Source organism: Salmo trutta, chromosome 33 (assembly GCF_901001165.1).
Source record: "Salmo trutta chromosome 33, fSalTru1.1, whole genome shotgun sequence".
In the NCBI taxonomy this organism is placed as follows: domain Eukaryota; kingdom Metazoa; phylum Chordata; class Actinopteri; order Salmoniformes; family Salmonidae; genus Salmo; species Salmo trutta.
Window position 1 is genome coordinate 44382541 of NC_042989.1, and position 13515 is coordinate 44396055.

The window sequence follows — 13515 nt, forward strand, 5'->3', positions numbered from 1 at the left end:
GTATCACAACGGTCTAAGGCACTGCATCTCAGTGCTAGAGGCATCACTACAGACCCTGGTTCAATCCCGGGCTGTATCACAGCGGTCTAAGGCACTGCATCTCAGTGCTAGAGGCATCACTACAGACCCTGGTTCAATCCCGGGCTGTATCACAACGGTCTAAGGCACTGCATCTCAGTGCTAGAGGCATCACTACAGACCCTGGTTCAATCCCGGGCTGTATCACAACGGTCTAAGGCACTGCATCTCAGTGCTAGAGGCATCACTACAGACCCTGGTTCAATCCCGGGCTGTATCACAGCGGTCTAAGGCACTGCATCTCAGTGCTAGAGGCATCACTACAGACCCTGGTTTAATCCCGGGCTGTATCACAGCGGTCTAAGGCACTGCATCTCAGTGCTAGAGGCATCACTACAGACCCTGGTTCAATCCCGGGCTGTATCACAACCAGCTGTGATCGGAAGTCTCATGGGGCGGCGCACAATTTGCCCAGCGTCGTCCGGGTTAGGGGAGGGTTTGGCCGTCATTATAAATAATAATTTGATCTTAACTGACTTGCCTAGTTAAATAACGGTTAAACATACACTACCGTTCAAAAGTTTAGGGTCACTTAGAAATGTCCTGGTTTTTGAAAGAAAAGCTATTTTTTTGGCAGCTTCATTAAATAGTACCTGCAAAACACCAGTCTCAATGTCAACAGTGAAGAGGTGACTCCGGGATGCTGGCCTTCTAGAGACTGGTGTTTTGCGGGTACTATTTAATGAAGCTGCCAGTTGAGGACTTGTGAGGCGTCTGTTTCTCAAACTAGACACACTAATGCACATATCCTCTTGCTCAGTTGTGCACCGGGGCCTCCCACTCCTCTTTCTATTCTGGTTAGAGCCAGTTTGCGCTGTTCTGTGAAGGGAGTAGTACACAGCGTTGTACCAGATCTTCAGTTTCTTGGCAATTTCTCGCATGGAATAGCCTTTATTTATCAGAACAAGAATAGACTGACGAGTTTCAGAAGAAAGTTCTTTGTTTCTGGCCATTTTGAGCCTGTAATCGAACCCACAAATGCTGATGCTCCAGATACTCAACTAGTCTAAAGAAGGACAGTTTTATTGCTTCTTTAATCAGGACAACAGTTTTCAGCTGTGCTAACATAATTGCAAAAGGGTTTTCTAATGATCAATTAGCCTTTTAAAATGATGAGCTTGGATTATGTAACACAATGTGCCATTGGAACACAGGAGTGATGGTTGCTGATAATGGGCCTCTGTACGCCTATGTAGATATTCCCTTAAAAATCTATAGTTTCCAGCTACAATAGTCATTTACAACATTAACAATGTCTACACTGTATTTCTGATCAATTTGATGTTATTTTATTGGACAAAAAATGTGCTATTCTTTCAAAAACAAGGACATTTCTAAGTGACCCCAAACTTTTGAACGGAAGAATATAAATATTTTTAAACGCTCTACATCTAGCAGTTAGCTGCTGGAGCATCACTCTACACCTCCCACACATCTAGCAGTTAGCTGCTGGAGCATCACTCTACACCCCCACACATCTAACAGTTAGCTGCTGGAGCATCACTCTACACCTCCCACACATCTAGCAGTTAGCTGCTGGAGCATCACTCTACACCCCCCCACACATCTAGCAGTTAGCTGCTGGAGCATCACTCTACACCCCCACACATCTAGCAGTTAGCTGCTGGAGCATCACTCTACATCCCCCACACATCTAGCAGTTAGCTGCTGGAGCATCACTCTACACCCCCACACATCTAGCAGTTAGCTGCTGGAGCATCACTCTACACCCCCACACATCTAACAGTTAGCTGCTGGAGCATCACTCTACACCCCCAACACATCTAGCAGTTAGCTGCTGGAGCATCACTCTACACCCCCCCACACATCTAGCAGTTAGCTGCTGGAGCATCACTCTACATCCCCCACACATCTAGCAGTTAGCTGCTGGAGCATCACTCTACACCTCCCACACATCTAGCAGTTAGCTGCTGGAGCATCACTCTACACCCCCACACATCTAGCAGTTAGCTGCTGGAGCATCACTCTACACCCCCACACATCTAACAGTTAGCTGCTGGAGCATCACTCTACACCCCCCACACATCTAGCAGTTAGCTGCTGGAGCATCACTCTACACCCCCACACATCTAGCAGTTAGCTGCTGGAGCATCACTCTACACCCCCACACATCTAGCAGTTATCTGCTGGAGCATCACTCTACACCCCCCACACATCTAGCAGTTAGCTGCTGGAGCATCACTCTACACCCCCCACACATCTAGCTGCTGGAGCATCACTCTACACCCCCACACATCTAGCAGTTAGCTGCTGGAGCATCACTCTACACCCCCCCACACATCTAGCAGTTAGCTGCTGGAGCATCACTCTACACCCCCCACACATCTAGCAGTTAGCTGCTGGAGCATCACTCTACACCCCCAACACATCTAGCAGTTAGCTGCTGGAGCATCACTCTACACCCCTCACACATCTAGCAGTTAGCTGCTGGAGCATCACTCTACACCCCCACACATCTAGCAGTTAGCTGCTGGAGCATCACTCTATACCCCCCACACATCTAGCGGTTAGCTGCTGGAGCATCACTCTACACCACCCACACATCTAGCAGTTAGCTGCTGGAGCATCACTCTACACCCCCACACATCTAGCAGTTAGCTGCTGGAGCATCACTCTACACCCCCACACATCTAGCAGTTAGCTGCTGGAGCATCACTCTACACCCCCCACACATCTAACTGCTGGAGCATCACTCTACACCCCCCACACATCTAGCAGTTAGCTGCTGGAGCATCACTCTACACCCCCACACATCTAGCAGTTAGCTGCTGGAGCATCACTCTACACCCCCCACACATCTAGCAGTTAGCTGCTGGAGCATCACTCTACACCCCCACACATCTAGCAGTTAGCTGCTGGAGCATCACTCTACACCCCCCACACATCTAGCAGTTAGCTGCTGGAGCATCACTCTACACCCCCACACATCTAGCAGTTAGCTGCTGGAGCATCACTCTACACCCCCCACACATCTAGCAGTTAGCTGCTGGAGCATCACTCTACACCCCCCACACATCTAGCAGTTAGCTGCTGGAGCATCACTCTACACCCCCACACATCGGAGGGGGTTGGGATTGGGGGTTGGGTTGTCTCTCATGTCACCTACTTGTATCTTGATGGGCCAGGTGAAGTTGCTGACATAGACGAAGAAGGTGATGTTTGGGTTGTTGCGGAAGTCAAAGTTCTCGTTGGAGAAACTGTCTTTAAACTCCTTGATGTTACTCCTGGATATGATGGGGATCTCCTCGCCTGTCTGAGTACCTGCTTTGGGAGGAGGGGGAGGAGGGGGGAGGAGGAGGGGGGAGAGAGAGAAAGAACATGTTTTTTCAGCGGACATATCATCACCACACCAAGGTTGAGAGAAACCCATTTTATTCACTCACTAGTAGAAGTTTGGAATGAGATTGAAAATGTTGCAGTATGTGGGTGTGTAAAGGTTTGTTACCTGTGAAGATGTGTTACCTGTTAAGGTATATAAAGGTGTGTTACCTGTGAAGGTATATAAAGGTGTGTTATCTGTGAAGGTGTGTTAAGTTGTGTTACCTGTGAAAGTGTATAAAAGTGTTTTACCTATGAAGGTCTGTTAAGGTCTGGTACCTGTGAAGGTATATAAAGGTGTGTTAAAACTTCTTTGGGATAGGGGGCAGTATTTTCACAGCCGGATAAAAAACGTACCCGATTTAATCTGGTTACTACTCCTGCCCAGAAACTAGAATATGCATATAATTAGTAGCTTTGGATCGAAAACACTCTAAAGTTTCTAAAACTGTTTGAATGGTGTCTGTGAGTATAACAGAACTCATATGGCAGGCCAAAACCTGAGAAGATTCCATACAGGAAGTGCCCTGTCTGACAATTTGTTGTCCTTCTGTTGCATCTCTATCGACATTACATGTAACGTGACACTTTCTAAGGCTTCCATTGGCTCTCTAAAGCCGCCAGAAAGTGGAATGGGGTGTCTGCTGTCTCTGGGCAAAGTACAGCAGCAGAGTTTGTAAGTGGTCTGCCTGGGGACAGTGAGACTGAGATGCGTGGTCACGAGACTTCTCCATTTTTTTCTTTCAGTCTTTGAATGAATACAACATTGCCCGGTTGGAATATTATCGCTATTTTATGAGAAAAATAGCATAAAAAATGATTTTAAACAGCGTTTGACATGCTTCTAAGTACGGTAATGGAATATTTAGATTTTTTTTGTCACGAAATGCGCTTGCGCGTTACCCTTCGGTTAGTGACCTAAACGCACGAACAAAACGGAGGTATTTGGATATAACTATGGATTATTTGGAACCAAAACAACATTTGTTGTTGAAGTAGAAGTCCTGGGAGTGCATTCTGACGAAGAACAGCAAAGGTAATCCAATTTTTCTAATAGTAATTCTGAGTTTAGGTGATCCCGAAGTTGGCGGATGTCAAAATAGCTAGCCGTGATGGCCGAGCTATGTACTCAGAATATTGCAAAATGTGCTTTCGCCGAAAAGCTATTTTAAAATGGGACATAGTGATTGCATAAAGGAGTTCTGTATCTATAATTCTTAAAATAATTATGTATTTTGTCAACGTTTATCGTGAGTAATTTAGTAAATTCACCGGAAGTTTTCGGTGGGTATGCTAGTTCTGAACATCACATGCTAATGTAAAAAGCTGTTTTTTGATATAAATATGAACTTGATTGATCAAAACATGCATGTATTGTATAACATAATGTCCTAGGAGTGTCATCTGATGAAGATCATCAAAGGTTAGTGCTGCATTTAGCTGTGGTTTGGGTTTATGTGACATATATGCTTGCATGGAAAATGGCTGTGTGATTATTTTTGTCTATGTACTCTCCTAACATAATCTAATGTTTTGATTTCGCTGTAAAGCCTTTTTGAAATCGGACAATGTGGTTAGATTAACGAGAGTCTTATCTTTAAAATGGTGTAAAATAGTTGATTGTTTGAGAAAATTGAATTTTGGTATTTTAGTTGGTTTTGTATTTCGCGCTGTGCGATACCATTGGCTGTTGGCTAGGGGTTCTGCTAGCGGAACATCTGTCCTCAACAGGTTAAGGAATTCTGTATTTATTAACCCTTTCATGTGCGAGTTCCAAATATCTCTAACGGTCGCCCCAGAGTTTCTTTATGCTCGTGATGTTAGAACCTTCTCTCCATTCCAGAATGTGATTGTTACGTAACAGTCCATTTAATCTGCGCTGCCGTCAAACCAAGGCATGCTGCCTGCTATTATTTATAGGCTGTTTTCAATTTCAAATGATTTTCTAACAAGTTTTTATTTTCTAAGAACAGTTTGAATTGAGGTGTGTTCCGCCTCATTCATTCACATAAAAGTAGTCATTTTTACTTTTGCGGACAATAAACGTTTTGGACATTTATGACCCGGACAAAATTCCCCAAGCACTTCGCAATTGTTTGTGCAGTTCAAGCCAGAGACATTTGCGTATGTCCCGTCAGAACAGGATCTGCACTCGTGTTCACATTATCTGTCTGTTGCCCTCATTGCAGTCATTGTTTTCCTTACCAATATTAACTTTGGAAATGTGTGCGTTTCTATCAAAGTAAGTGCCTTGTTACGTTATAGTAGTTTCTGTGTCATTTCTACTGTAGCTCACTGTATGTATGGAGCATAATGTGTGTATATTCCCTGTAAAACAATGCTAATTGCCACAGAGAAGTATTAGCGTGTTGTATTTCGAAGCTACCCTGGCCTTACGACTCCTAAGTGGCGCAGCTGTCGAAGGCACGGCGTCTCAGTGCGAGAGGGGTCACTACAGACACCCTGGTTCAAATCCAGGCTGCGTTTCTATCAAAGTAAGTGCCTTACTACATTAATAGTTTCTGTATGTGATTTTCAAGTGAACTGTAAGTCCAATTACAAAAAAATTCCTTGTTCAGTAATTATCTCGCCTGTTAGTTGGTGGTGAACATTGAGGGCAGACGCGATCAGATGGAAAAATCTTATACCACTTGGTCGTTTTCTGAGTGCATTCCACAAAGCTGTTTATCATGTCCGCCTAATCCACTGCCCCCATTTTAAGGTTATAGTCTCAGACAGTAGTTTATGTGTCGGGGGGCTAGGGTCAGTCTGTTACATCTGGAGTATTCTCTTGTCTTATCCGGTGTCCTGTGTGAATTTAAATATGCTCTCTCTAATTCTCTCTTTCTCTCTTTGTTTGTTTCTTTCTCTCGGAGGACCTGAACCCTAGGACCATGCCTCAGGACTACCTGGCATGATGACTCCTTGCTGTCCCCAGTCCACCTGGCCATGCTGCTGCTCCAGTTTCAACTGTTCTGCCTGCGGCTACGGAACCCTGACCTGTTCACCGGACGTGCTTGTTGCACCCTCGACAACTACTATGATTATTATTATTTGACCATGCTGGTCATTTATGAACATTTTAACATCTTGACCATGTTCCGTTATAATATCCACCCGACACAGCCAGAAGAGGACTGGCCACCCCTCATAGCCTGGTTCCTCTCTAGGTTTCTTCCTAGGTTTTTGGCCTTTCTAGGGAGTTTTTCCTAGGGAGTTTTTCCTAGCCACCGTGCTTCTTTCACATGCATTGCTTGCTGTTTGGGGTTTTAGGCTGGGTTTCTGTACAGCACTTTGAGATTTCAGCTGATGTACGAAGGGCTATATAAATAAATTTGATTTGATAGTCAAGCACGCAGTCTGGTTTGATCTTTCTCTCTCCCGTCAGGTGGTCTACCTTCCCTGTGGCCGACATGGTTGCTGTATGGACAGTGGAGAGGACATGGACGTCTCGTTTGTCATGCCACTTTACTGCCAGCTGTTGACCGTTCTCCTTGAACTCCACCTCCCCTCTCTTCATCCGAATGCCGGTAACCCCTTCCTGTTCGACCTGACTGTGCCACAGGCTCCTGTGCTGTTGGAAGAGTGTCGGACTGTTGTAACAATTGTCCACATACAGTTGAAGTCGGAAGTTTACATACACCTACATTTAAACTCCGTTTTTCACAATCCCTGACATTTAATCCAGGTAAAAATTCCCTGTCTTAGGTCAGTTAGGATCACCACTTTATTTTAAGAATGTGAAATGTCAGAATAATAGTAGAGAATGATTTATTTCAGCTTTTATTTATTTCATCACATTCCCAGTGGGTCAGAAGTTTACATACACTCAATTAGTATTTGGTAGCATTGCCATTAAATTGTTTAAATTGGGTCAAACGTTTCAGGTAGCCTTCCACAAGCTTCCCACAATAAGTTGGGTGAATTTTGGCCCATTCCTCCTGACAAAGCTGGTGTAACTGAGTCAGGTTTGTAGGCCTCCTTGCTCGCACACATTTTTTCAGTTCTGCCAACACATTTTCTATAGGATTGAGGTCAGGGCTTTGTGATGGCCACTCCAATAACTTGACTTTGTTGTCCATAAGCCATTTTGCCACAACTTTGGAAGTATGCTTGGGGTCGTTGTCCATTTGGAAGACCAATTTACGACCAAGCTTTAACTTCCTGACTGATGTCTTGAGATGTTGCTTCAATATATGTGCAGTTGCAAACCGTTTTTTATGGCGGGTTTGGAGCAGTGGCTTCTTCCTTGCTGAGCGGCCTTTCAGGTTATGTCGATATAGGATTAGTTTTACTGTGGATATAGATACTTTTGTACCTGTTTCCTCCAGCATCTTCACAAGGTCCTTTGCTGTTGTTCTGGGATTGATTTGCACATTTCGCACCAAAGTAGGTTCATCTCTAGGAGACAGAACGCGTCTCCTTCCTGAGCGGTATGACGGCTGCGTGGTCCCATGGTGTTTATACTTGCATACTATTGTTTGTACAGATGAACGTGGTACCTTCAGGCATTTGGAAATTGCTCCCAAGGATGAACCAGACTTGTGGAGGGCTAGCATTATTTTCTGAGGTCTTGGCTGATTTCTTTTGATTTTCCCATGATGTCAAGCAAAGAGGCACTGAGTTGGAAGGCAGGCCTTGAAATACATCCACAGGTACACCTCGAATTGATTCAAATTATGTCAATTAGCCTATCAGAAGCTTCTAAAGCCATGACATTTTCTGGAATTTTCCAAGCTGTTTAAAGGCACAGTCAACTTAGTGTATGTAAACTTCTGACCCACTGGAATTGTGATACAGTGAATTATAAGTGAAAATCTGTCTGTAAACAATTGTTGGAAAAATGGCTTGTGTCATGCCAAAAGTAGATGTCCTAACAGACTTGCCAAAACTATAGTTTGTTAACAAGAAATTTGTGGAGTGGTTGAAAAACGAGTTTTAATGACTCCAACTTAAGTGTATGTAAACGTCCGACTTCAACTGTACAAAGTGTGTCCCTTGCTGAGATGAGGAGCCACGGACCCGGACACCCCAAGCCCCTCATAATGTTGGATGTCAGTGGTGGACCCTGTGTAAACTATAATATCCTGGACAAATCCTGTCTTCACGTCGCACATGACAAAGAACTCCAAACCTGTCTTTTGGAGGAAATATATTGACGGAACGCCAGCCTACCTTTCCCTAACATCCGTTATTCATCAATGCGTAGGTCCTTGTATGGCACAAAGACCCGACCAAATGCTGATGTCAGGCTGGTAAGAACATTTCTTATTTTGTATTACGGGTCATTTAGGATGGCAGTAGCATTGTTGACGAAATGCAAGCATCGCAGCAGAACTAGGAAGAGGTCTTGGGAAAAGAGGGTGGCAAAGAAGGGAGTTGCAAACATAGGATCTGTGCTCCAGTATTCTCTTAGGGAGTTCTTCTTTACTATCCCCATGAGAAGGACTGTCATCAGGAAGGTATACATTTCAATAATTGAGTTATCACCCATTTAGCAAGTTTCCCCCCTCACTCCTGGCTCTCTCTTCTCTTGTAGCTCCAAGGCATAGCGATTGATCTCCTCTACTAAAAAAAAGAAAATATCCAGAATTTCTGCATTTGTGAGGTGTCTCCTTTTGACAGACATTGCTAATGCTACAGCTTAGCTCACTAGCTACAGACAGAAACAACAACACTGAATGGCTCAGAGTGAGAGGTTATGTGATTGACTGCCTGCACACACCATTTATATCAATAAATAACTATCAGAAAATTTTTTGTGGTAATTATTTATATATTTACTGTTTTATTCATATGTTTTCAAGTACCGGTGATTAATCATACATTCCGATTCTTGCATAGATTGTAATGGGCACATATGTGTGTAAAATACTTTTTTGAAGTTTGTACTGATTATGATGAGCTAAGCTAATTCCAGCTGTGTGTGGCGCCATGTTTGTTGACATACAATGCATTCTGGGTTTCACTGTAATCGTCTGTCGGACCAAAGATGTTATAACAAAATGAGGTGAGTAAGGGTTCACAATTCTTTTTTGAGAACTTCTGGAAATGAATGGCGGGATGTGAACGATGGTAGACGACACACCCCCTTCAACATGCATACTATAAACAGACCACACTCATCTTGTCTTCTCTTATTATCTTTGGTTTCTGTGAGAGAGAGAGAGAGAGAGAGAGAGAGAGAGAGAGAAAGCATGGCAGCATGCAGAAACTTCCTGCCATGGCAGCAGCTACTCTTCCTGGGGTTTATTATGGATCCCCATTAGTTCCTGCCAAGGCAGCAGCTACTCTTCCTGGGGTTTATTAAGGATCCCCATTAGTTCCTGCCAAGGGAGCAGCTACTCTTCCTGGGGTTTATTAAGGATCCCCATTAGTTCCTGCCAAGGAAGCAGTTACTCTTCCTGGGGTCCAGCAACATTAAGGCAGTTAAATACAATAAAAAAATATCACATGACATTTCATAACACTTTTCACAACATATTAAGTGTTAGTTGAGGTTTAGAGTTTAGTGAATGATTTGTCCCAAATACAATGCTTTTAGTTTTAGAAATATTTAGGACTAACTTATTCCTTGCCACCCACTCTGAAACTAACTGCAGCTCTTTGTTAAGTGTTGCAGTCATTTCAGTCGCTGTAGTAGCTGACGTGTATAGTGTTGAGTCATCCATATACAAGTAACTCTTTATCCACATTATAACGGGGTGTAAAGTCATAATACATACGTCTTTCTATCAGCAGACTGATCGATCATGTCAAAAGCCGCACTGAAGTCTAACAAAACAGCTCCCACAAACGTTTTATCAACAACTTCTCTCAGCCAATCATCAGGCATTTGTAAGTGCTGTGCTTGTTGAGTGTCCTTCCCTATAAGCATGCTGAAAGTCTGTTGTCCATTTGTTTACTGTGAAAAAGCATTGTATCTGGTCAAAGACAGTTTTTTCCAGAAGTTTACTAAGGTTTGGAAAAAGGCTGATTGGTGGGCTATTTGAGCCAGTTAAGGGGCTTTACTATTCTTAGGTAGCAGAATGACTTTAGCTTCCCTCCAGGCCTGAGGGCACACGCTATCTAGTAGGCTTAAATTGAAGATGTGGTAAATAGGAGTGGCAATATCGTCTGCTATTATCCTCAGTAATTTTCCATCCAGATTGTCAGACCCCGGTAGCTTGTCATTGTTGATAGACAATAACAATTTTTTCAGCTATTCCGCACTCACTTTGGGAATTCCAAATGACAATGTTTGTCTTTCATAATTATAGTTGGATGTGTAGGTTCGGCATGTTGGTGGCATGTCAGGCCTTAGTATCTTGCCAATTAAAAAAACCTTAGTGGTTGGAATTATCAGTGGGTTTTGTGATGAATGAGCATCTGATTCAATGAATGATGGAGCTGAGTTTGCCTTTTTTCCCAAAATGTAATTTAAGGTGCTTCAAAGCTTTTTACCATCATTCTTTATATAATTTATCTTTGTTTCATAGTGTAGTTTCTTCTTTTTATTCAGTTTAGTCACATGACTTTTCAATGTGCAGTACGTTTCCCAATCGGTTGTACAGCCAGACTTATTTGCCATTCCTTTTTCCTCATCCCTCTCAACCATACCATTTTTCAATTCCTCATCAATCCACAGGGATTTAACAGTTTTTACAGACATTTTCTTAATGGGTGCTTATTAGTAACTTGAAGAAGCATTTTCATAAATGTGCAGCGTCTGGTAGCTCCACATTACACAACACATATTATTTACATCAATAACATGGGAATCACAACGAAACTTCTTGTATAACCTCTTATACCCTATATTAGGCCCAGCCTTTGGAACTTTGGTTTTCCTAGATATGGCTACTATATTGTGATCACTACATCCTATGGATTTGGATACGGCTTTAAAGCAGAATTCTGCCGCATTAGTAAATATATAATCAATTCATGTTGATGAATTCATTCCTGTGCTGTGTTTAACTACCCTGGTAGGTTGACTGATAACCTGAACCAGGTTGCAGGCACTGGTTACAGTTTGAAGCTTTTTCTTGAGTGGGGCAGCTTGATGGAGGGAAAAACAAAGTCACCCAGAAAATATACCTCAAAGTATTTCACACATGTTATCCAGATACTGACTGTTAGCACTTGGTGGTCTATAGCAACTTACCACCAGAATGGGCTTTAGGTGAGGCAGATGAACCTGTAGCCATATAACTTCAACAGTATTTATAGGAATGTGGTTCTGAATAGACCCCGTAGCCCCACCCCTGTTGGCATTTCTGTCTTTTCTGTAGATGTTTTAACCATGTATTGCTATCACTATTTATTTAACCCTTATTTTACCAGGTAGGTTGACTGAGAACACATTCTCATTGGGAGAGGATTTGTATGATTTGATTGATTTTAACGATTTGCATTTTAATGAGGGAAATAAGTATTTGACACCCTCTCAATCAGAAATATTTCTGGGGTCCAGGTGTCTTTTATACAGGTAACGAGCTGAGATTCGGAGCACACTCTTAAAGGGAGTGCTCCTAATCTCAGCTTGTTACCTGTATAAAAGACATCTGTCCACATAAGCAATCAATCAATCAATCAATCAATCAATCAGATTCCAAACTCTCCACCATGGCCAAGACCAAAGAGCTCTCCAAGGATGTCAGGGACAAGATTGTAGACCTACACAAGGCTGGAATGGGCTACAAGACCATCGCCAAGCAGCTTGGTGAGAAGGTGACAACAGTTGGTGCGATTATTTGCAAATGGAAGAAACACAAAAGAACTGTCAATCTCCCTCGGCCTGGGGCTCCATGCAAGATCTCACCTCGTGGAGTTGCAATGATCATGAGAACGGTGAGGAATCAGCCCAGAACTACACGGGAGGATCTTGTTAATGATCTCAAGGCAGCTGGGACCATAGTCACCAAGAAAACAATTGGTAACACACTACGCCGTGAAGGACTGAAATCCTGCAGCGCCCGCAAGGTCCCCCTGCTCAAGAAAGCACATATACATGCCCGTCTGAAGTTTGCCAATGAACATCTGAATGATTCAGAGGACAACTGGGTGAAAGTATTGTGGTCAGATGAGACCAAAATGAAGCTCTTTGGCATCAACTCAACTCGCTGTGTTTGGAGGAGGAGGAGGAACGCTGCCTATGACCCCAAGAACACCATCCCCACCGTCAAACCTGGAGGTGGAAACATTATGCTTTGGGGGTGTTTTTCTGCTAAGGGGACAGGACAACTTCATCGCATCAAAGGGACAATGGACGGGGCCATGTACTGTCAAATCTTGGGTGAGAACCTCCTTCCCTCAGCCAGGGCATTGAAAATGGGTCGCGGATGGGTTTTCCAGCATGACAATGACCCAAAACACACGGCCAAGGCAACAAAGGAGTGGCTCAAGAATAAGCACATTAAGGTCCTGGAGTGGCTTTGCCAGTCTCCAGATCTTAATCCCATAGAAAATCTGTGGAGGGAGCTGAAGGTTCGAGTTGCCAAACGTGAGCCTCAAAACCCTTAATGACTTGGAGAAGATCTGCAAAGAGGAGTGGGACAAAATCCCTCCTGAGATGTGTGCAAACCTGGTGGCCAACTACAAGAAACGTTTGACCTCTGTGATTGCCAACAAGGGTTTTGCCACCAAGTACTAAGTCATGTTTTGCAGAGGGGTCAAATACTTATTTCCCTCATTAAAATGCAAATCAATTTATAACATTTTTTATGAGTTTTTCTGGATTTTTTTGTTGTTTTTCTGTCTCTCACTGTTCAAATAAACCTACCATTAAAATTATAGACTGATAATTTCTTTGTCAGTGGGCAAACGTACAAAATCAGCAGGGGATCAAATACTTTTTTCCCCTCACTGTATTTAGGTGTGTTACCTGTGAAGGTGTATTTAGGTGTGTTACCCGTGAAGGTGATTTAGGTGTGTTACCCGTGAAGGTGTTTTTAGGTGTGTTACCCGTGAAGGTGTGTTAAAGTGTGTTACCCGTGAAGGTGTTTTTAGGTGTGTTACCCGTGAAGGTGTTTTTAGGTGTGTTACCCGTGAAGGTGTGTTAAAGTGTGTTACCCGTGAAGGTGTTTTTAGGTGTGTTACCCGTGAAGGTGTGTTAAA

At 43.3% G+C, this 13515-nt stretch overlaps 1 protein-coding gene across 6 annotated transcripts in view; it reads right to left on the reverse strand.

The window, feature by feature from the left end:
* Positions 1-13515, reverse strand: part of LOC115173051 (attractin) — a 184580-nt gene that overhangs the window by 40726 nt on the left and 130339 nt on the right. For 4 of the 6 annotated variants that reach the window (XM_029731038.1, XM_029731035.1, XM_029731033.1 and 1 more), the window contains one exon: positions 3206-3363. In XM_029731038.1, coding sequence (XP_029586898.1) covers positions 3206-3363 — 158 coding nt within the window. The remainder of the gene's footprint in view (positions 1-3205; positions 3364-13515) is intronic. The other 2 variants (XM_029731036.1, XM_029731034.1) reach the window with 1 other exon arrangement.